This window comes from Scleropages formosus, chromosome 20 (genome assembly GCF_900964775.1).
Source record: "Scleropages formosus chromosome 20, fSclFor1.1, whole genome shotgun sequence".
In the NCBI taxonomy this organism is placed as follows: Eukaryota; Metazoa; Chordata; class Actinopteri; order Osteoglossiformes; family Osteoglossidae; genus Scleropages; species Scleropages formosus.
The window spans coordinates 19,023,610-19,048,508 of record NC_041825.1 but is presented as its reverse complement, the minus strand read 5'-3'; the positions used below and the strand labels follow the sequence as shown (position 1 = coordinate 19,048,508).

The 24,899-nt window shown below is 48.6% G+C and overlaps 1 protein-coding gene across 4 annotated transcripts in view; it reads left to right on the top strand.

Annotated features, from left to right (window-relative positions):
- Window positions 1-24,899, top strand: part of LOC108940049 (cytoplasmic phosphatidylinositol transfer protein 1-like) — a 72,980-nt gene that overhangs the window by 23,214 nt on the left and 24,867 nt on the right. Inside the window, exon 1 of one of the 4 annotated variants that reach the window (XM_018761862.2) lies at window positions 17,332-17,726. The exons of 2 other annotated variants lie outside the window; for them this stretch is intronic. In XM_018761862.2, coding sequence (XP_018617378.1) covers window positions 17,668-17,726 — 59 coding nt within the window. In that variant the 5' untranslated portion in view covers window positions 17,332-17,667. Of the gene's footprint in view, window positions 1-17,331; window positions 17,727-24,899 lie in introns of those variants that run through there. One more of the 4 variants, XM_018761859.2, reaches the window with a different exon arrangement.

Here is a 24,899-nt window from a genome sequence, read left to right as displayed (position 1 = left end):
CTTTCCTGCTCTTGTCCTTGGAAATCTGTGGGTGGGTATCAGGGGAGGCCAAGAGAGGGTGTGTGTGTGTGTGTGTGTGTGTGCGCATGTGAGGCAGTGATAACCCTGGGGTTCAAGGAGAGCGATTCTGTTCTTATGACCTTTTGGATCAAGTATGTTTTCATTCTTAATTAATATGAGCTGTTCACTCTCCAAACAGACTACCCCCACTTCCTTTCAAGCTAAGGATTATGACGCCATTCCTTTTGGACGTCTACCAAACAAGAAGTGGGTGTATGGGAGGGGTAGCTCTCCCATAGAATATGAACTGGTTTTTCTGCTGTTGATGTTTCTTTGCTGGCGTCATGGACAGTGTGAGGTCGTGAATGATCTAAACGTCTCTAAGTTGCCAAATATCTGTGTGCCTGAACTCAGAATTAATCAGTTTTTTCCATTAATAGCCCTTTGTACCATATGTGTACAGTGTAAGTCTTGCCCTGTAAGATTAGTGTTACAGGTGGAAGGCATATAGTTTAATTTTTCATGATCAAATAAGCTGTGGTGAACTTATTTATTTAATTTAGCATTTAAGCCACTGGAAAAATATGACTTCCTTTGTAGACATGCGTAGACAGTTTAATCAACTATAAAAAGAACGGAAGTAATGTGTTTTTGCGAGGTACACAAACTGGGAACGAACTTTAAAAAGTAAATCATAAATATTTTTGAAATTTGCTGTTGTCTTTGGACAACGGCCTGCAACTCTTGACTTTCTCAGGTACGGAACCGTGACGTCGGCACCGGAAGCAGCAGGGAATTAGTGCGGTACGGTTTGTGGGATTGTTTAGTTTTGGATCTGTCCCGGTTCTGCTCTCTTTTCACCCCCACTTCGTTTGAAGGGTCAACCGTTGGGCGAGGGTGTCACTCACATCATTGGCTGTAGCCTCTGAGCCAATGGAAAACTAAAGGAGAGATGGAAAAGGGTTTGGGATACAGTCCCACTCCTATTGTCACTATTGTGTACAGAACCTGTGTAGCAATAGTTTGCTGTGTTTGTATTACTTGTCCTACCCAAGCATATTTACAGCTCTGTTTTTCAGAAGATCCTTACACGCAGTTTAATGAAATAGTAAATAGTGAGTGTTTACTCTACTGTGTGTGACCCTTTCCAATGAGCGATACTTCAGATGGAATGTCACGGGGTAAGAGCAGAATTAACACACAAGCATTCTTTACATTTTTATGTAACTAGGACAGGCAGGTCAAGGAGGGGTTAGAGCCGCTGGCGTCCTTCTTTAAAATGATGAAGTGTTGACTGTCCGTTGCAGTAAAAATGGTATGGCTACTTTTTTTTTTCCTCGCTGTCATGTTCATTAGGCTGCTGTGTTCAGCAATCATACACATACATTCACATCAGTTTCCCTGTAGAGCAGGTCTATGGACTGTTTGAAGAAATCAGAGGAAATCCATCTGAACATGGGGAAAACATGCAAACTCCACAGACTGACTCAGATTCAAACCCAGATCCGCACACACATCGTTCAGGAGCTGTGAGGCACAAACACCACCCACCATTTCAACCACATTCATGCGTTCATTTACAATTAATAAATAAATTTGATTTCAAAACACAACTGTAAAGTTTACACAAGATGTATTTTTCAAGTGGGGGGCGCAGTGGTGTAGTGGGTTTGACCAGGTCCTGCTCTGCAGGGGGTCTGGGGTTTGAGTCCCGCTTGGGATGCCCTGTGGCGGACCGGTGTCCTGTCCTGTCCTGTCCTGTGTGTGTCCCCTTGCGCCCTGTGTTCCTGTGTTAGGCTCTGGTTTGCCGTGACCCTGCTTGGGGCAAGCAGCTTCAGACTGTGTGTGTGTGTGTGTGTGTGTGTGTTTGTTTGTTTGTTTTTCAAGTTGCTGACATTGTCACAATGTGCCATTAATTACGGCTCGTCATTGAGTTTGATCTTCTCATGCCAACATCGGGTAGTAGTTTAACAGAGTAACTGCAGAAATTGTCTGGGAGCAAATTTTGGTTTCTTAGGTATTTTATGACTGCCCACTTCTGTATCATGCGGTGATTATTGCTTTCTGATATTAGCGCCCCACTAAAGTCCCCAGAGTAATTTATGCACTCTTAGTTTTTTAATAACTTGGATTGATGTGTTTTATAATGCCTGATTTATATGCCTTTTAATGTCAAATTAGATGGACAGCAAGTCTCAGCTGCCGGTTTTGGCAGAGCCACGAGTATAAATATAGATTTGATCCATATACCCTCTGCTATTCTGTCAATGAAAAACTCGGTCGTGACTACACTTCTGTATATTTTGTGCACAGGCTTTGAGCAAAAATGATCATTCACCACTGTTAAAGTGGAAGTAATCCACACTTTCACACAGGTTCGAATTCAACATTTATGCTTGGTCAGCTGGGGCAGTCTGCAAGCTCTCTCTACCGTCTTGGTGAAATGCAGGAACACTGCCTTCGCATGTCCCTTCCTGCTTCGCTGGCTGTTTAGAGATGGGTGGCAGGCCTCATGCTTTGGCAAGGAGGCTCTCGTGGAGGCCATGCTTCGCCCATGTGCTCTTATACAGACAGGTATTTATCCAGCTACAGGGTCCTGCAGCAGCCACGTCTCAGCTCAAACATGTTTACAGTGAAAATCCCTGCAAAGCCAGAGACGGAAATAACATATTTCCACACCATGGCCTCATCCATCATACTGTGTTACTCTGCTGTAAATACACAAGCCTGTCCTACCTTCCGGGATATTTAGAAATGTTTTCTGAAATACAAATTTGTTATGGCACCATGACTTGGAAAACACACACACACACAGTCTGACACCGCTTGTCCTGGGCAGGGTTGCGGTGAACCGGAGCCCAGCCCGGCGACGCGGGGTGCGATGCTGGAGGGGGAGGGAACGCACCAAGGACGGCGGTCCGTCGCAAGGTTCCCCAAGCAGGGCTCAAACCCCAGACCTGCCATAGAGCAGGACCCAGCTGAAGTCGCTGTGCCACTGCTTCCCCCTTGACTTGGAAAACCGTAAAAAATTTGAAGGACCTAAGAAAACACTGAATAATGGTAATAAAATGTCTAATTGGTTTTCTATAAAGGAGCACGGGTGAGATGATTGTGAAATATTGTAAGGTACAGGAATGCCATCAATTATAAAAGTAAGAGTGAACTAAATATGGCAGTGTAAAAATTTGTTATACAGTTTTGTTTCTCAGTTATTGAAAGAAAAAAGTTTTTTTCACAATTTGTCATTGAACACAGTATGCTATCTTTTATGAATTACCATTTCATTGACATTTCACTACATAAGAAAATCTATAAAATTTTAAAATATTAGCTGTGCCCCCTAGCGCTAAAAGGGCTGCGGCACGGTGGAGCACCAAGTAACTCTATTTCACAGCACTTGGGCGGTGTGAGAGGATGTGGATTTAATCCCTGCTCAGTCTTTGGGTTTCATCTCGGTGCTCTGGTTTTCTTCCGAAGATGGGGTTCGATAATGAAAAAATTGCCTGTGCCTTGTGTGCAGCTGGGTGACTCTTTGTACGTAGTATATGTAGCACTGTAAGTCTATATATGTATATACAGTATATATACACTAAGTAAATGTAAGTCACTTTGGGTAGGGGGAGTAAAAAAAAGGTGGCGTGATACTCCTACATAGCATTCCTTGGTGAAAAGTGTTTGCTAAATAAATAAATGTAGTATAAATTGGTGTGTAGCAACTGTGTTCTTAGAACCCAGGTATCCTCAGACCTTTTTGTCTGAATTGGTACAGCAGGTGTCTAGTAGTGTAGAGGTTTACGCTGCTGTCTTTGAACCCAAAGGTTGCAGGTTTGAATCCCACCTTCAGCTGTAGTACCCTTAAGGAAGGTATTTGTTCCTGTGAAGAAGGTACTAATTGCTCCTGTAAGACTATCCAGCTGTATAAAAGGGTAAATAGTTGTAGGTAGCTTAACATTGTAAGTCACTTTAGAGAGAAGCCACAGTAAAGAATATTAATGATGTGTAACCTTAACAGGGGACCTGTTGTACTCAGTTGGGTGTCAAAATATAATTTTAAAAAAAGTGCGGTGGAAAATAACTGCAAATAAAAAGGGGTCCAAGAACTGCTTTGAATATTTACTTCTTTCTGCTTCGGATTTATTTCCCGCACTCATTTTTATTATGCGTTTTGTGATGGCCGTCCCTGTAAAGCATTCGCGGTTGGCTTGCGCACTTCTGTATTGTAAACATTACCGTAGATACTGTAAATCAGGGACATGCTTCAGAATTCCAAGCAGAAACAGAAATAATATTTGTGTTTCCTGTTTTCTTAAAACTTGAGGAGATACCTCTTCTTTTACATGCAGGCACATTGGCTCGACACGCTGGTCGGTTTTATTCTGTTTACGGCACATTGTGCGCACCGGATCTTTATCTGACGAAGTCCATGTTGAGTAAACAGTTTATCTTCTTCTAGATATATTGTTTTTGCCAGCACTGAGAACGTCCTCGGCAAGCCGCGAGCCGTGGCATGTCTGGAAAATAAAAGTAAACTTTCGTGAGAGGCCAGACACGAGCACAAGTTATGGCACTATTGCTGACTGTGGCGGTATGCTGCTTTGCAAGATCTTGTAGAAAGAAGCGGACGGAATGAGACCACTTTTGATTTGTGCCCTTTCCTGGACGTGCGTGAGTCAATGCCGGGTCGGTGCAGCCCTTGGTCTTGCTACGGGTCCGGGCTGTCCGGTCAGACCCGCCGCGAGCCGCGTTGCCGTGAGCTTCTCGATGGCTCTCGGCTGTCGGCCATTTGACGAAATTTCTCTGCGGGCTAAGAAGCAAAACCACCGGTCTCACGGGTATGATTCCTTCGCCAACTGGGAAATTTTCACCTTCAAAAAAGTTGATGTCATTTTATCCCCAAGCAGTGGCGCTGAATGGTCAGTTAAGCACTAGGACAGTGGGATGACCTGCAGACCCTGCGGCCCCTGATGGCTGCAATGGGTTGCGGTCAGCGTGTCCTCGATGTGCTCCTCACGTCAACCGAGCGTTTGTCCTCGTGCAAAAGAACTGTACGATTCCCGAGTGCTTCTGAAACGTTCGGCTGGGCCCCGCTGTTATTTTGACATAGACAGAAGCCTTTTAGCTCAGTTTGTTCTGTCAACACAGGGAGAGTAAGAGTGGGGGTGGGGAGTGGTAAATGTTTGGATATACAGCACAGCGACAATGGTGTATCCAGCTGTCCTCCACAAACCGCCAGAGGTGCCTCCAACACAGTCTGCTATCGGGCCGAACGCTGGAGTTGATGTCTTTAGCAGCCGGAAGGTATCGGAGCCGCAGAAACACTTTGAAATCAAGTCCTGCAGTAAAAGGGCAAAGAGCTTGTGGAAGGTCTCGCCAGGTTGTACCGTACAGAGGCATCGCACAGACCAGGAAATTAGACATGGCTCATAATGTAATGGCTCTGGATGCACGTAGGAGGAAAGCAGAGGGTCTTGGGGTCTCGCAACAGTGATAAATAGCTTCAGCAGTCTGCGTGGGGACAGAAGAAGAACACATTATGTAACACCCAGATGAGCAACAGGTAAAATAAGGTTTCCTTTTGAAGGACGGTGTAGGAGAGAAGGTTTCAGGGTACAATTTACATCTGTCTCAGTGCAATAAGGAGAGAAAAAGAATGGACATGAAATGTGACTGCTTACTCAGGGGTCAAGAATGAAACGTGCCTGTTGAGGTTATTATCGAAGGGGGCGCGGTGGCGCAGCGGTTCTGGTTGGCGGCGCAGCGGATTTGGTCGGCTCACGCTCTCTGGCTGGTCTGGGGTTTGAGCCCTGCTTGGGGTGCCTTGCGACAGACTGGCGTCCCGTCCTGATTGTGTTCCCTCCCCCCTCCAGGCTTGCGCCCTGTGTTGCCGGGTTGGGCTCCGGCTCACCGCAACCCCGCTTGGGACAAGCGGTTTCAGCCACTGTGTGTGTGGGGGGGGGGGGGTTATTACTGAACAGTGGAGAAGAGCATGTGGGAAATAATCTCCCCAAGTGCTTCCCCACATGTCAGGGTCTCCCCTGTCATCAGAAGGGATAGGAGAGGATTTGGTCCAAGGACTGGGTCAAAAAAAAAGCTCTTAACTTTACATCAGACATGAAGCTAAGGGAAAACATATGTGACTCAGTCAACTGTTGACATAGTAACGTTCACTCAAGAGGAACCAGTCCTAGAAAGCTGTTTTACCAGGGTGAACACCGTGTTAGGCTGTGTTAGAGTCAGAATATTTAATAATTGCCTGAGATTTTTGTTGTAGCCTTGGGTATAAATACATGTGAAATAACAAGAATAAGAATTTAAGCAGCAGTTCTCATTGTTGAAATTAGCCTTGTTTCCGATTTTAATTTAAAATGTAATTTATATTAATGAACTTCAAAGATTTCTGTGCTGCAAAAAAATGCTGCGCGCGAGCATTCGCTTCGCACGCTGCGATGCCGCACGGCATGACGTTCTTCAAGAAGGATCGGTGGAGCAAACTCGAGTCCCACATCCATCCTCTTTGTGTCAGGGTTCGTGGTTGCCTTGGCAGTGCTGGTGAGGAGAGCACGAGGAGTGGGCCGCTCGCCGGAGAGGCACAGTGGTTGTCTTGTTGTGAGGAAAGAGAGGCATTCAGGCACACCGCTTGACTGCCAACGAGAACTGGACTGGCCGCTTTTGGAGGGCTTCAAGAAAACTCCTAACTTCTGTAACTCTGTCTGAGCTTTTGCTTCCTTCTCTCGCTTCCTCTACCCAGCTCTGCCGTCTCGCTCCGTTAGCCCTCAAAAATCCCGACACCCGCTTTGTGTGGTATTCTTGCATCAATTGAATTTGTTTGCCAAAATGAATAACAGAGCCCCTTTGATGCAGTCAACAGATGTTTGGTGAAGGAGGGAAGGGGGGGTGTGGACAGAGGACACGTACTGCATGGCTGTGGAACATGTCTGCTACGGGACGATGTCCTGCAGAGGGAGTCATGGTGACAGAGCTGACTTCGAGTAGCAAGGACTGATTTATTTTGCCCAGATGCCCGGTCCGGGTCCCTGCCTCTCACACCATGAGCATCAGTGTGAGGACGTCCTAACATCTGTGAATAGACACAGCTGAGCCTGCCGGAGGGGTGGATCTCATTCACCGCTTGTCAACAGGGGTGGACCGGGCCATCGGTAGCAGGAGCGCTTAAAGAACGGAGAGAAAAGAGGTTGTGTGAATATCCATGCCATGGTGACTTTTTGCAATACTGTGAATAGCTGAGGCCAATGTCATTTGTAAACAGAGATTTGAAGCGTACAGCTTTCTTTTACTCCTAAATTAAACCAACGGTGCAAATGGGTGCCTCTACTGAAAGAAGTTAAATCAATAAACTCTCTGCTTTCCCATTTTTTGTGAAATGTGTTTGATACCCTGGGATTTCTCTATGCAACTTAATATCTTATTGTTTCTGGAAATTCTATTTGTCCGATATGTCTATGACCACTCTTGTTCTCAAAGATAATTTTTTGAGGCTCTCTAAATGCATGGTGGACCTTTTTTTTTTTCTTCCCCAAAAATTGTGCACCGGCACAAATGATACTTCCATGAGGGTTTCTTATCCTGCTTGTGTGTCATCTAGGCACATGGCTCAGAGTAAAATTCTATGTCCTCGTTCATCATGGAATTCTCACTTCTGCAGGTTACGCTGCCTCGCCGTCTCATGTTTAATCCGGTCTGCATTATAACTGGCTACCATTTATTCCTTGCTTTGTAATGAAACCTATCTGAATACTTTCTTTAAAACAATCCAGCATAATTATCAGTTCCTTCCGCCAAGTACTCACGCTCGCTTGTGACTGATTCGGCTTCTCCGTTTCAGTTTCAGGGTCGAAGTGGCCCAGGGCCTATCCTGGACGCACAGAGCACTAGGCTAAGCAGAGTACACCCTCTCTCTATAAGACAGCAGTAGTTGAAAAAACAAACGCTATCTGCCAATATGGGAGAGGAAACACCATCTCACCCCCTTAGTATGGCTCAAATATAACTTAGCAATTGCAGCTGCATTGTGAGGATCCCTTTGCCGGCGACCTCTAAATTAGACAGATAGATCAATGTGATGTGTAAGACAGTACATGAGGCTTTTTAAATTAAAGCAAAATCCCTTTTTTATAGTCACACACACATTGTCTGAACCGCTTGTCATGGGGAGCCAGAGCCTAACCCGGCAACACAGGGCATAAGGCCGGAGGGGGAGGGGACACACCCAGGACGGGACGCCGGTCCGTCGCAGGGCACCCCAAGCGGGACTTGAGCCCCAGACCCCCTGGAAAGCAGGACCTGGTCCAACCCACTGCGCCACCACGCCCCCTCTCTGTTTTATATTCTCCATGGGTAATTCTTCTCCGGTCGTAGAATTTCGGGTGACTCGGTCTGGCTCAGGCAGTGAAGTGTACAGAGCAGCTGCAGGACACACACATGTTGCCGCTATACACTGCTTTTGTTCCTGCCTTACGAGTATTGCTGTTTGTAATGGAAAATATTTCTGCAAATATTTGTTCACATCTTCTACTATGTCTCCATATTGTTTGTTGTTTTCGATAAAGTCTTCATTCATAATTCAGAATTGTTCATTTCCCTGTGAAAATACTGGAAATACATTATGGGATGAATTTGTTATTTGTCCAGTAAATTACTGACATTTTTGATTTTGTGAACATCGTTATTAGTATTCCTTTATGTGGAACAGTGTTCAGTTAACAGGGTTTGCTTGTCAAGGCAGAAAATGTCAGACATTTTCCTTTAGGATTTATTTTGATGTCTGTTTCTTGGGTGGGCTGAACGGAAAATCAATTCATTCATAATGATTTCACTTTCAGCGGCAAGAACTTCATTTTTTGTCGTCATTAACGTCGACGTGATGTGCTTATTGAGATTTATACACGCAGATCGCTGTTAATGTCAGCTTATTTAACAATGCCCATCAACAAGGGCAGTGATTTTCTTTCTGGCATATTTTTGACACCCACCCCGTTGGAGGGGACTCCCTACACCAGATGCCCCTTGTGGAACAGGTCCTCCAGTTTGAAGGGTTAGATCTCAGTGGAGCCGCTCCACCGAGCTCCCAGCCGATGGCATCTGCGAGAGCCGTCGTTTTTCATCACTGCTCCAGCTTGCCATACTGTGGTTTAAGCTTCACGAGAGGTAGTCAACAGGCTCCCATGACAACAGTCGCCTAGTGACCAGATTCCTGCACAGCCTCCAATCCCTGTCACGGCACTCTCTCTTTGCGGATAGCGGGAGCTCGGAGAGAAGGGTTCGCCCGCACTAATGGGAAATCGCAAAGAGTTCACGAAGTACTGCCCCGTCATTATAAAATTAATTTCCACACCGATGGCGTTAATCATAAGCAGTTAATGGTTACGTGCTTCTGTGCGACAAAAAAGGTGTCGTTTTAGAAGAATGTGCCTGCACCATGATTCGATGGAAGCAGCATGTGAAAAGTTGACACGGTGCCCTGCATTAGTCCTCACCTTTTCCTTATTTGTTCTTACTTAGTTTGCTCTTTGATCCAACTACCTCGTCTGTTTCCCTGCACTCTGCGTACGTTGGATCTGAAGAAAACCTGGGCCCCTGGTGCAAAATTAGGGTGCTATTGCCCCCTCCACATCTATTTTTACCAGCAAAACCCCTTCGGGGAGTATCGCAGCAAACCCCGCCGTCATGCGGTTCCTCTATTTGCTTTTGAAGACTTCGCATAGCTCAGGGGCTCACTGACCTGTTGCAAAATAGCATCACGAGACTGCCTCTATTGCTGGTGTAGATCAGTGCACGGCCTTGTACCTCATTCTCCGCGCACGTGCCCCCCGATCTTTTTTCCCCCCTCCGTCAGTGGAAAATATCTGAGGAACACGGTCACGGAACATTGCCGCGGCGTGTCCGCGGCGGTATGTGTCAGCGTGCGCGTCTACGTCCGCGTCAAGCGCACGCAGCCCCGCTCTGCGGCTTCCAGTCGGCATTTTGCACGAGTCGTCCCGCCCTCAGAAGCAGCGTGTCACGCGCACCCCGTTTTCAGCTGCCTCTCTCCTCTCATTTCAGCAAGGGTGCGCATTTCTGAGAAAGTCCCACCTCGAACCCGCTTCTCTGCAGCGCCGAGCGCTGCACGGGGCATGGCGATCGATTAGCGCCCGGTCACAGTCCCGTTGCCGCGTTCTATCGATCTGCGTAAAACGTAAGGAAAACAGCCTTGCAGCCTTCCGGTCGGAAACTGAAAAAGTGACGTAACAGCTTTCACCTACACTTGCTCTGAATGATGCAATGTGCCAACTTAAAGTTCATTAAAAGCCCTCTTTCCATTGCCCTGTTGGTCACGAAGAGGCAGTTTAATAAACCTGTAAAATGCTTTAACGTTTGATGCATCAGCTCGGTCGAGGGCTAAATTAAGTTCTGTCCGTTCGCTTAAGAGACCTCCTCTCGAGTGTCATTTTGCCTTTGTGGTTAATCCGTTAATGCCGCTAGTATTTCAGCATTGCTCTGGTAAAATATGGCTAAAACTGGAATACAAAAATATCCCTGTAAAGCCCTGTTTGCTGCGCCGTGGTGCACTGTTGCCTGCAACTGTAACCGAGAAGACTTTGCTGTTAAAAATGCACAGGCCGGTCATGCAAGGTCCATGAAATCCAAATCGAGTCTAAAATTAAATATTTAATTTCGTTTAATCTCATTTTAATTTGGATTTTAATTTAAATCAGTTTGAATCTGAAAAAGATTGCGCTGGTATGGAAAAGACTCCGCAAGGCCATCAAGTCGGAGACACGGCAATGCCGTCGTCCAGCAGACGTAGAAAACCGAAGCGTTTCGGACGGGAACGCTAGAAATGCGCGGCAAACCGCGACGGCACGCAGCTCCTCTGTCACAGGGTCAGGCCGGCGTGTTGGTGTGCAGCCGGCGGTTTGCGCCGAGGGGCGTTTCCTGCTGCCATGTCGCATACCGTCAGCCCTGCGCTGTGGCACGAGCCGCCTTCTCAGAGCCTGAATTAGTCGCAGCTCGTGAATTTGTCACGGCTCGAGGTTTTTCCAGCAAAATTAAGATAATAAAAATGGCGGGATGTCATAAAAGGGGAATTGAATGGGGTATTTTATTTCCTTCGTCTCGGCTTCGGCACATGGCAAAGCACGCTCCCCGATGAGGACGTTTCGTGCGGCGAATTATGACGCGCTCGAACGTTCGTGCTCTGGGTTAGGCGGTGGCGGTGGGCTTTGTGCGCCGAGGGCTGGAGGGGGCAGGAGCCGGGGCCGGCGTGTGCGGCGTCTCCGCTCCCGCTGCGCTCACCGGGATACAACTGGCACGGTCTCCGAGGCAGCAGCTGACAAAGGCACCGCAGCGTAACGCGGGCAGCGGGCCCAAAGTGGGGCACCGGGGCGTAGTGAGAGGAATCCCAGAGGGAAGCCTCTCGCAGGACACACATATACACGCACCGTTTGAGTCGCACGCACACCTTATTACTCGCACGCCTGTTTCCTAAGAAGGTGTCGCTCGTTTTTCTGCTGCCTAAGGAGCCCATTAGCCATTCACGCGCCATGACCGGCACCCGGGAGCTCTGGGAAATAAAGAGATCCGATCCAAATGGGCAGCGACGCCGGAGCTCTCCGTGAGAGTTGCCTCGAAACAGGACCACCCGCGGACCTCATTTCCACGTCTGCACCGGTCACGGTCTTGCGTAATACATCGCGCAGAGACCTGCGTGTCTCAGCTCAGAGGCTGAGGCTTTGCGTGTTCTTCAGAGCCGGTGCGTATAGATCTCAGCATATTGAAGCAGCTCTTACTTAATGGTCTCTTATACAGTGCTGCTCTGAAAATGAGGTGCCTTATACTTTTACAGCCCATGGCACACCTAATATAGCAGAACCGCTAATACGGTAATACGCTGCATTACAGTCCACATTAGAGTCTACGGAGCCATTTGCGGTTGTATACTTTTATGTACTGTGTGCTTTTTTACAGTTTGTCCGTTTATATTGCATATTTACGTATTTACGTAAGTGACGGCAGCAGTGTAGGACTGTAGCACTCTCATTCAGCGTCCCGGTTCTTTGGGGCTTCCCGCACCGTCCGCAGCCCCGACCGCCACGGCTGTCCTTCCTTTCTGAGCGCGGCTTCGAGGGTCGGGCTCGTGCTGGCCGGCGGCCTCGCTCGCCCGGGGCACCCCTCTTTTGTTCCGGTCCTTGGCCGTGTTTGCATTTTGAAGTTTTCGATGAGGGAGACGGATGCGTAGGGGAGGTTGTCAGGGGCGGCGAGCTTTGCTTGTTAGACTGTTTAAGTACGGAACACATGAGGGCACACCTCATAGGAGCAGACGATGGAAACATGCGGTTTCCACGTAGACGGCCTTGCGATTGTCCTCGCCATCCAGGGCAGCAACTAAATCATCCGCTAATCTCCCAGACGGAAATAGCATCCGGCGTTGAGCCACCGCTAACAGTTGCTACCTGCTAATATCTGCAGCATGAAGTTATACCTGGGACCCTCCACCTGGGATACCGCATGGGGTCTCACCTCAGGGAGTCTCTTCAAAGATACTCTGCTGACCTTTCAGGGACTTAACCCGCTGCCTCCCATAACGCACACACACTTTTCCCTTTTTTCTAAGAGATCAAAATGCACGTACCAGGATTACTGACGCGTACTGGTATCTGTGAGCTTTCCGTCACAACCGTAACATTCTCACATCGATCCTCCTGATGAAACGGCTGCATCTACGCCTTGAGTTTCTGCATCCCCCACACCTCAGTTTGTTGGCACATTTAGCTCATGATTGACCTGATTGTTCATCTGGGGTTATTTGTCTTATTCATTCAGATTTGCATTTAATAATGCGTCTTGGGTGATTCATTCCCCCTAATCACTTTACCTGCTGCATGTGGACCGCAGCATGGTCTCAGTCCCTCGGCCTCTCGATACAAGAAGGATAGATTATATTTCAGCTCATTCACAGGAAGCTCACCGACGAGGAGGAGCTCAAACAAGCCAGTAGACACAGTGGGACTCACAAAAGCACTCGAGAAAGGTTACGCAATTGTCGTAGCGCTTCGATGCAGCCGTGATGGTCAGAAAGAGCACTATGTTATTTATACAACGTGCTGTCATCCTGATTGCGTGGCTTAAGTACAGTAACAATCACAGGGAATAAGTCTGGCTCGGGAAAAGGACATTTTGACTTTAAAAAAAGCCCTTTTTATTCTTTTACCGTGGTGTGAACTTTCATTTTGCTTCCTTATGGTATGTTTGGCTTTAAATCGTTACACCCTATTTAAATGATTCTGTGTATATTCATTTTGTAGACCTTTTACATTAAGAGTAAAATGCAGTTTAGTCTTGCCCCCATTCACGCATCACAATCCCTGCGTGTTGAAAAGAACTGTCGGAGATTATCTAAATTCATAAAGTTTATTTTATTGTACGTTTACCTTGTTTCATTGTACAAAAACCAAGAAAAGCCTCGAGGGCCGTCGTGCTGTGAATTGGTGGTTTTTAAATGAGCATTTCATTAATTCATTAAAACCACACTGATACAAATGACCGTAAGTCTGGATGCAGACTGACACGTTCTGTAACATCGCAGACGTTCTTGGTTCTTGAGAGGTAAAATTCTTCCTTGTAGACGGTATCGAATGTATAATTAAACATCTTATGTAATACGTTTTTCCACCTAGTAAAGTGGCATCTCTGGGACCACCTTTGTGTTCACTGAGCACGGCAGCCTGCATTAAAGCAAAGTTTCTCTTTGCTTGCATCAGGAGTAATTTTCTGGTCCACGGGAACACTGAGCAGAGCTTAAAAAGTTTGCTGTGGCGTGAGATTAATAAATCGTCTCTGGGCCGTTGCGAAGATTCCTGCATAGAATCGCAGTCGCAGTTCAGTGACTCTGTACAAGAGGAGCGCCCACAGGAGGGGGGCACGGGAAAAGAGCCCCGTGAACTAATTACCGGTCTCGATTCAATAGGAAGCTCGCGTGTGACGAGCGGCCCGTCCGCGTGCCCGCCGAGGAATGTTTTCCCAGCCCGGGGTCGCCGGGGGAAGGAGGCGAGGCTTCGTCGGCAGCCCGCGCCCTCCGGGAACTCGGCGGCCCCACGGATGGCGCGTTCTCGTGGGCCGGAGGAAGGGTAACCGTTTCAGCTGACGTCACGACGGATGGCGGCACGGGGGCCGGGACCAGATGTGCAGCCCCTTCGGGCGGCTCGGGGCGGAGGGTGAGCGCAGCTCAGGGCCGAGCGCTGGCCGGCACGTGGTGAGCCACCCGCCCGCGCTGTCGTCATTGGCTCGCGCCGCAGGAGAGACGCCGCCCACGTGGATGCAGAATTGGCACAAGCCTGTCGCCAGAGGGAAGTTTAATGGCCCGTAGAGCCTGCAGCAGCCGAATATTAACAGCGCTCACCCTTGTCAACATCCTGCCCGCTGTCCACCTACCTCAGAAGGAAAGACGTAAAACTGTCAAAGCTGCTGACCTTTGACCTACGTTAGTTGTGCAAAGACAGCTGGACTCCTGGGGTATACAATTTCCCGGTGTGAACGCAGCACCGCTGAGGACCCGGGGCTGCGGCTACCTTGTTCTCGCTGACGGCTGAAGGCAGGCACGTCGCTCGCGACGGCCCCAGTTCGGCACCGCCGCTAATCCGGCACCCTCTCTGAGGCCGGAAACCAGAGCAGGGCGCGAACCCGGGCGCGTGGGGGGGTACCGCACGGCTACAGCTCTTCGACAGACACGAGCGTGACGCTCCTGCCAGACCACAGCTGTGAACCGCTCATTTCCCTCAACATCTAGGTTGTCTCCTCAGCAGCAAGGTCTGCAGCGGGCCTCAGCTTTATCGGAAACCCCCCTGAGAGGATGGAACGTGCTAGAACTCAGTGTGAACATTTTCACAGCGTCTGTGAAAAGTCACTCTGACCTTTAGGCGGTGATGGAAAGAAAAAAAAAAAAAACCACAGCACAATAAGCCACAATATTTAGTACAGTAGTTATATTTAGTACAGTTTAATCCAGTTTCAAGGTTAACAGTCGCAAAATATTTTTTCTCTGGGTCTGTTCATCTCTTATCTCTGTTAGTCAGTGTCACTACCTGCCTGTTAAAATCCATCTTACATAATTAATCTGACAGTGTATTTTTTGCTTTTATTACATATCCTCTATTAAGATAATATTTCGGCGGGTTATGATTTCATTCAGATATTTTACTGGGGTATTATTTCATTGTAATAAGTTCAGATTAAGTGAGTGAATCTTTCCTTTCTTCCATAACTGCTGAATGGTATATTATATGTTATCATACTGTATAATCTTTCGGGGTTATATTTCCCGTCAGGTTCTGAGGGCAGAGTCGCCGTTTCCCTTCCTCTCGCCGGCCTTTTCGTATCTTGGGTTTATGTGCACGGAGTGCCTTCTGAGCGTGATCGCATGGGCTCTGTGATCGCAGGAAGCAGCAGCGTCAGTAAAATACCTGCTTGAATCTGTGCTCGCGAAGCGAGTCACACATTCACAGAGCATCTTTCTTCTAAGGCGAAACGTGGCCCACAGGACAGCGTCTCGCGGCGGTGGGGCAGTCGGCAGGTGGGAACAGTGCCGTGAGTCCCACGCATGCGTTCGCCACCTTCGTGACCAGTAACGAAGGAGTGGGCGCGCAGCAGGATGCAGGGGGCAGCCAGGGCCTTCGGGGTATCGGCCCGCGGAGCTCAGTCCGGCGACGTGCAGCTCACGTGCAGTTTTTGGAAGCGCTCAAGGCGCTTTAGGGTTTTTTCTAACATTTTTTCCACACTTAGTTCTAAGCAGTTTCTTTTTTTTTTTTTTTTTTTTTTTGAAAAATCAGAAATCTGTTCATATTTATCCAGCTGTTTTAAGAGGATACTGCCACTTGCTTTTGAAGTTCACTAATTAATGGGGTAATTAACAATCTGCGTGCCAATGTTTTAAGGAAACTGCAGAGCTACGGAAAGAAGAAAGAAAGGCCAGAAGAAAACTGGCCTTTTTTTTTTCCACTTGATCAGCTCAATACTTTCTGTATAATATTGATTAATTAATCAAAACAGAAGTTAGGCTTTTTCATGAAACGAAGACAGACCCAAAATCCAGCATTCAAAGTTCTCGTTATTGTTGTTATTCCAAGTTATTTCATATCTTTACGTGGATAGCCTTGACATTGATCTTTGACAGATGAGCTGATATGAGTGTGTTTCAGATTTATGCTTTAAAAGTAGAGGGGGAGTTTTGGCGCAGCAGGTTTGGCTGGGTCCTGCTCTCTGGGGGGGTCTGGGTTTTGAGTCCTGCTCGGGGTGCCTTGTGACGGACTGGTGTCCCGTCCTGGGTGCGTCCCCTCCCCTCCAGCCTCGCGCCCTATGTTGCCTGGTTAGGCTCCGGCTCACTGCGACCCCACTTGGAACAAGCGGTTTCGTTGTGTGTGTGTGTGTGTGTGCTTTTAAAACATGGAAGAGTGAAGCTGAGCCTAGAGTGAGGTGTCCAGTGACTACAGGACCGTTATGGAAAGCAAAGCTGATGTACGCACAGCGTGTTTCCCCTTTGTTTATTGTCAGGAGACATATAACGAAAAAATGAAGACTGTTTATTACACTCAGCCAAATTATATTTCCCTGTTATCCCCTTCTTCAAGATCTTCAGGCTCCAGAATAGGAGTAATGTTATTTTTTCCTCCTGCCAAGCCCCTTCGTTGAGCTCTGAGTGAACATAACTCCTTGTGTTCCTCTCCTTTATGCCTCTGCTCCTTCCCATTTCTGCACCAGCAGAATGTCCTCTCTGTAGATGCTATTAATGTCATAAGCATCCTCTCATTCACAGGGCCTTGTGTTTTCCCTACTCTCTAGCTTGCCGAAAGTAATTCCGGATAAGAAATAAGATGTGCGAAGCTCCGCCGGTCACCACAAGTTTATGGAGCAGGGAGTGGTGCTGTACCAGCGCTCACAGTATGTCTTTCCGAGGAAAAAGTGCGGTCTCCGGACGAGCTGCTGCGGCCACCGGTGGAAACGGAGGTGGCGGAAACGCCGGAGCGCAGTAGTTACGCTGGCGGGGAAGAGGAGATGGAGACAGCTGTGCTCACGGCTCCGTTCGGCGACGGCTGTGGCGCTTTCCCGCATAGGGAATGAGAGAGCGTCACATTTGTGTGAGAGCCCGTCTCGGCAGCGGGGTCTGCGGCCGCGGGAGTCCGAGCGCCTGCGCGTCCGCCGTTCTCGCCAGAGCCGCATAATGCGATGTGACACCGCGCCATATGTTTCCTTCGGTCCTTGACCGGCGGGTCACTCCCGGTACCAATACGTGTATCGCAGCTGCTTCGGAACGGCAGCGCTTAAATCGAATGATTCTCGGTTCGAGTCCCGATGCAGGGAATGATATATAATCGAATTGTCTTTGGTAAAAAATCGAGTTCCGTAACAAGAAGCGTTGACATAACAACAAAGCGGTCATTCCTCTCATCTTCCTTTCTCTCTCTCACCTTTTTTCTCCCAGCTTACTTTGACCATATGCCAGGTTGTCATTCTGTGCGAATGTGCAGTGATGTGTCGGGGATGCTGCGGAACGCCAAGCGAAAAGCAGCTATTGCGAACACCGCTGTGTTTGTTGCCGTTGGCAGAAGAAACAGATGGAGGGAGGGGAGACTGTTCCAGGCTGTTTGTGTTGAGCACGGGTGAGCTGTGCAGCGTGGCATGGGCGTGCCGTCGACCTCCCGACCCGGTGCCGTGGTCTCCGACCCTCCGATTGAGAGGTACGCAGCCTTTGCTCCTGCCTTTGTCGAAAAATCAATTGTGCTTAATTAAGCAGGTACCTTATTTACCCGGGGTGCGAAAGTTAAAACTGCAAATGCTTAAAATCGCAATGGAATTGGCGCAACAGCGTGGTTAACTTATTTATGCTAAAAATGCCTTGCGGAATTAAAGAGGCGCAGGAGGGAAGGAAAGGCTGCGGACTCTGTCGATTGTGAAGAGGAGGGTTGGCGGCCACAATTCCCAGCCGTCACGGAGAAACGCTTCTCCCTCTACTGACGCTACAGTGAACTACAGCTTGGGTACAAAGTTATACTGTTTCCAGTGGGACAAGAAAAGATCTGCATTTCATCACTGCATAATAATTTATTCAGTCGCTGTCACTAAGCATAAAATTGTCTGAAATATACTTCTCATTACTTCTTTTGCATGGTAGTGATAATGCAAAACAGAAAATGTGGACATTACAGAATACGAAGCCTATACCTCACACACGCACACACACACGCACACACACAAGGCACCCCAAGCAGGACTCAAGCCCCAGACCCATCAGAGAGCATGCACAGGCCAAGCCCGCTGCGCCACCGCACCCCCGAATCCCATACCTGTGCTGAGTAATTTTACATTGGTCAGTCAGTATATACATCGTAAACCCTGCCATTCATTTTCGTGGAAACACTCAGGGTCAGGGAAGGGGTGGCGAGGGAGGGATATGAGATGTGGCTGCCAAGGCATCGGCACGCTGCGTCGCCCTTTGGCGTAGACAGCACCTTCGCGACATTTCCTTCCGTGCGCTCCCTCCTCCTCTGAGCACGGACCACCTGGAAAGCGGTGTTCCTTCGCACAGGCGTGACAAATGGCGCTCGCTCTGACGGCAGTTCCTCTAAATCTGCATTGCAGATGTGCGTACGCAGGAGCCTTGCAGCGGGGCGTTATCCACGCGTCGCACGCGAAAGCCACGCTCCCGGACGGTTCGTCTGGCTCCTGGCTCGTTCCGGGTGCCGGGGCACCGCTCCCTGTCACTCTGGCGGTCACAGGATTTCATTTTCAGAGCGAGAAGCTGTTGGCCCTAAGGCCCGGCGCGGAATGGAGTTTAGGGGAAGAGTAATATGCGAGCATGTGAGCTGGCGGTCAGGTGACAAAGGGAAAAAATCCTCCGCTGAAAATCAGTTCTTCTCAGCAGGCAGCAGCAGGAGGTGGCGGAGAGCGGAGAGACACTGCTGTTTAACCTCCTTGGGCCACGTGCTGTCTTATGTGCGACTGGCAGGAGACGTCAAGGAGACCCTGGCAGGCGAAGCGAAGCAATAAGCAGTCCCAGTGCCCGTGTTTCGAGGAGGCCGCAGGACACTTGTTCTCACACTCTTGATGATTTTTATTACTATGCTGTATATTCTTACCCGGAAACACATTACACGTTGAAGGTGACCAAGTGTACGAAGTGCTGGCTTGGTGTAGCTTAGCTGCTTGTGTCCTCATTAACAAGACAAACTGGCCCGAGCTACTGGGGCATCTAGTGTCGCTCTGGCGTAAAGCAGCTCCTTGAGGGTCCAGCATGCAGCCTTGGGTAGCCCCATGTCATACCCCCACCAGGATAACCAAACCGTTTGTCAGATCAGCAGGAATCTACTGTTTTGCTGTTTTACCGATCACAGTTTCAGTGCTGACACTTTTATATATTGTGAATGACATGCCATTTTCATGAAAGATATCATAGTACAAATGCAGTTGAGAATTCCAGTTCCTTATCCGCAATGTAAATAAAATATTGTGGCACGCAGCGCTGTGGGTTTGAACGGGGCGAAGAAGGAGCAGAGGCAGCGTTCATTTCGAACGTTTTATTAGGACACCGACGCACGGGGAAATAACGCTCTCGGTCCGAGGACCCCGTTTCCTCCGGGACCTGTGCGTCTAGCCAGCCTTCCCAGCCTGCTTAGCGCCCCCAGGCTCTCTTCTCTTTCTCTCTAGGCAGACTCAATCGCCCCCTTATATTCCCCGTGCGTCACCAAACGCTAACCAATTACAATTAACACATTTCCCGCTAAAACACGGTAACGCGGGTCGTTACAATATCTACTGGCAGATCATTATCATCAAAAGCGGGATATAAAATTTGACCTACTGTATGTTGTCCTACGGAGTGGAGGAGGGCGGTAGCTCGTCATTTGGAGAGCATGCTCTAGGTTGTTGCTACGGCTCAGCTACAGCCACATTCATCTGTGTTTGCTTTTACTGCTCAGGCATTCGTTGCATTGCTGCGCCGTGACATTTATAGGTACCTCTCACTCAAGGCCTCCAAGTGATGTGTCACCGCACTTCGCTGCTCCAGAGACTTGTAGCAGGACTCTTGCACAACCTCATTCTCAACGCAAGCACAGCTGGGTGCCACTTCAAGTATTCAATCACTTCGAACTAAGGGAGTATCGTCTCCTGGAGTGGCACGCTTTTGCACGCTTTGGTAAGCACGTATTCGTATTCAGTACGTAGCGCGTATCGGCACACCAGGCCCGTCTGCCTCTCTGCGCGCGGCCATGGGAGCCGACAGCGGTGCAATCACAGCTGTGCTATGTTTGTAAAGACGCTAGTATGTTACTAGTGAGCTGATGATGCATCTCGGTCTTCTGAAGGATGTTGGGTCAAGTCAGAACCCTACTCTTCTACTCTAGGCCTTTAAGTTTCCTTTGCAGCTGCTGCACCCTTTCAGCTAGATTAAGTAAAATATTTATCAGAGTCACTTTGAAAAAGGACGTCATCTAACCAGTAAAATAATAAAAACTGTCTAGATGCAACAAAAGCTGTGAGGTATTATGGCCTTCTAAGATCAGAGCTGATACCCTGCTGTGTTTGTTTTTGATGGTGTTGGTATTTATTCATTGTGCTCCTGTAAGGGTCCTTCAGTGAAGAATGCACACGGTGAAGAACATTTCTCCTCGTGCACGTACATGCTGCTACGGCCGTTGTCACCGTCTCCACGCCCGATGCGGTCATATAATTGATCGGTATCAATTCCAAACAAGGCTTCTCTTTTCTTCGGTGTATATTAAACAGCACACTCTGTACCGCGCAGGCGGCCGAGGTACGGAAACGAGCTGCAGAAGCGGGGTTAAGGTGGGGGGGCTGGGCAGGCAGTCTGTAGTCACGACCACAGAATGGAAACTTGAGCTAGGCCGTTTATCGAGGGCTCCTTTGTTCTGTGCATAAAGAGCTGCCCGGGATCGTGAAAACTTAGGGTAAACAAGCGTGTCGTTGCTGACAATGAGGCCGGCAGCCACGGATCCGTGGAGCAATTTTCCATAGCGCCGACCAAATGGGTAATAACATCATCATCACGCGCACTCCGTTAATCGGCTAACTGCGCTGCCGTGCCGACCCTGCCCGGTCCTGCAAGCGGCTGCCTTCCGGGTCTGAAACACACGCACGCTCGTACACAAACCCTCAGGCACGGCGTATTTATAAATATCCGTCCAATTTCAATAGCCATTTGTCCTGAGCGGCGTCGCAGGGAACCGTAGCCTGTCCCGGAAGCGTTGGGCTCATTTATAAATATGATCACAATATGTGTTAATGCGATAGTGTGATAAGCGCACATATGTAGATGTTTGATGTGTGTTATTAACTGGGTTGCGAGTGACCCCTGCGTTAAGTATGGGAGTTGGCATGCGGAGCTCGCAGACTGTGACGTGCTCTGGCCCTGCAGGAGGTGGCCGTGACGCCGAAAGATGGCGGTTGGATTATGGGTACCGCTATAATCCACTCGGGCTGGGGAGTTAGGAATCGGATGGCTAAGACCTAACAAGCCATAACATTTGTGCGCGAAGTGCACGCTTGGACCACAGTCCTTCTCTCCGGTGGGTCTGGGGTTCGAGTCCCGCTTGGGGTGCCTTGCGACGGACTGGCGTCCCGTCCTGGGTGTGTCCCCTCCCCCTCCGGCCTTATGCCCTGTGTTGCCGGGTAGGCTCCGGTTCCCTGTGACCCCATGTGGAACAGGCGATTTAGACAATGTGTGTGTGTGTGTGCCATCTTCTGGGGAAAAAAAAACTCTCGGTTACACAGATTCGACCTGTCGAATCCCTCCACTGGGTACCCCGTTGCCTTTTGGTGAGCGCAAACGAGCCGTCGTGTAATCTGGGTTTTTAGAAGCGCAGTGTGCAGGGTTGTGTAACCAACCCCTGGAAGCATTTCAAGGAGCACCATAGCGACAGCAGAGGAAAGAGCACTTTCATCTCTCTTGGATCATCTGACATGGCCTGCGGGCTCAGCCTGTATTTATGGACTTAATGCGTTCGAACAATGTTGCATTTCAAAGTGAAGAACTACCATAAGGAAGACATAAGAAAGTACACTGATCTTGACAGTTATGTGCAGCTGTAAAAAAAAATGCAGTTTTTATGATTGCGTCATCCTCAATTCTAATATAACTGGATGGAATGAAGGAGAGATTTTGGTTTTGATCTACCAGTAACGATGTTTTAATCCGCGCTGCTTTGATCAGGTTCAGTTTCCTAGAGAGGAGATCCAACCAGCGTTGACTAACGGTATCATCCAGTTCGCTCCTCTGTCAGTCATTGAGGGTTAGAGAAATAACCGCCCTACAGCTCTGTATGCAGAGACGGGACTTAAAAATGACAAACGGTCCCACGGTCGTGTTGAACTGTCGCACGCGGTCCGTGCGCCGAGCCGCCGAAAGACGGCTGGGGTTTCGCTTCACGGCAGCCGCTCCTGAGACGGAGCTTGTTTAATTGATTCGGGGAGAAGTCGGCCTCTAGCTCTGCCTTACGGACAGGCAGGGGACGCCCTTAATTGCTCTGCTTAATTTTTAATTGTGACTTTAATTGCGTTCGCAGAAATGTCAGACGCTGTTTGCATTTGTCTCTCATGACTCTGTGCATGTTTCGAATCTGAATTTGCGTCACAGAGCAGAGCTTGGGACTGCAGTGACAAAACGTAAAAGACTCACTTCTCCCTCTTTGAAAGACAAAGTCAACGCGAGGCTCGTACATCTTAGCGCTCAGAGGGAACGCGCCGAAGTGTCAGTCAATCTGGGTTTGGCTCCGGATTTGCTCGGGGAAATAAGTAGCGCGGGTTTCCTTTCAGAGTTGCGGCTGGTGCGGTGGATGCGAGTTGGAGCACGCAGCTTGAAGTATGTTGGCTCAAGTCCTGTTAGAGGACTGTTTCGTCATTTAACTTGTTTGGCTGCGGTAAAATACCCAGCTGTATAAAGGGTTAAAACAATGCATTTCTACAAATGAAAGGATCGGCTGAGCAGCTGTATAACAGTAATAAAAAAGACGACCTAAAGATGTGTTCATGTGAGAAGTGAGCGCTGCACCCTTTCCTTGCCCTGGGAAAACGGCAGATCTGAAGATGGGACGAGCTCCACGCCCTTTGCGGTGCGGTCCGACGCCGGCTCCTTTAATGCGGCCTTGTTATTATGCTGCGTTCAATGATGCTTACGGCGCTGACCTCTGCGGAGAGCACCTCGCAACAGCGGGAGCGTGTCTGCACAGAGAACAATTTGTCTGCGTTTGTCCCATTGTTGTATCTCATCTTAAAATGGACGAAAGAACAGGACTACTGGGGCGAAGCAGTGATTGTTTAGTTCCCTTTTGTGTGGTGAAAAGAAAAGGTATGTTTCCAAACCTAAGCTCATAGTATGTGCTCCTCCCGTATTGACAGAAACCCCTTGTCCCGTTTTAATTCAGTCCATTCAGCATCCGATCTGCTCTTCTCTTCTTCCTCTATGTCCTTATGATGGCATGAAGAAGAAGAGAAACAATTAATTATTTACCAGCGCTTTAACCTGTGTGAGCTCCGTGTTCCGTCTTTTCTTCTCTTAGACCCTTGCTGTGCTCTAGACGATTTATGCCGAGACCGAATTTCAGTAGTTAAGCTGGTCTGGACTAAGGAAAACAAGTTTAAATTTAAAGCCACAAAGAGTAAGAATTACAGGCATCCCTCCTTGTACGGACCCGAAAACTGTCCGTATACCAAGCATCTGTGAACCCGGAGGCTCTTGCCTATTTTTTAAATGCGGAAAAAAGATGGGTTCCTGGACTTTACGCACGTGCCCAAATATTTCCACAAACACTTAAAAACAGTCTCAAGAAGTAGTAATCAATACAGTAGGATGATAAGATATTAAAAATAATCAAGAAAGAAATTAACTAAGATTAAGTTAGGAAATGGGGGGTGCGGTGGCGCAGCGGCTTTGGCCGGGGCCTGCTCTGTGGTAGGTCTGGGGTTCGAGTCCCGCTTGGGGTGCCTTGCAGCAGACTGGCATCCCGTCCTGGGTGTGTCCCCTCCCCCTCCGGCCTTGCGCCCTGTGTTGCCGGGTTAGGCTCCGGCTCGCCGCGACCCCGTTTGGGACAGACGGTTGTAGACACTGCGTGCGTAAATTAGGAAATTTTATTATTTAGTAACCCTATTGCACAGTAAGTACACATAAACCTACAAAAGACACATATGGTACATTTACGGTTACAATTCTTCATTTAGCAGACTCGTTTCTCCAAAGCATCATACAACTTAGAAAACAATACAGCAGTGCATTACATCAACAGAAGGAGAGATATGGATGCGGGCATGTGATTGAGTACAATCAATTTGTCACATACTACCATATAAACCAGTATACATCACACGAGTAGCTGCATATAGGCTTTTCTATTATTGAACAAATTGTTATTAAAAATAAAAAAGCATAGCATGTTTTTCCAGAGGGGGTGCGGTGGCGCAGCACATTTGGCTGGGTCCTGCTCTCTGGCAGGTCTGGGGTTCGAGTCCCGCGTGGGGTGCCTTGCAACAGACTGGCGTCCCATCCTGAGCGTGTCCCCTCCCACCTTGTGCGCTGTGTTGCCCGGTTAGGCTCCGGCTTGCCGTGACCCTGCTTGGGACAGGTTTGTTTGTTTGTTTGTTTTTACTAGCTGACGATTAGTCCAGATTCCTTACAGAAGCAAGCAGGAGATACAGTTTCCCTCTAGACCAAGGCATATTCTGCTAGCACTGGACCCTTGACCTGGAGGTTCGCCCAGCGCACCTCCCGTTAACGTTCGAGGGTGAGCTTCAGCTTCTTGTCAGGTTAGGGTGGACCAGCTCATAACGCATTGTCTCAGACCAAAAGTGTGGCTGTTGGTGATTTTTCTCCCTGAAGAAACTAAGAACTTAAACTTTTGCAA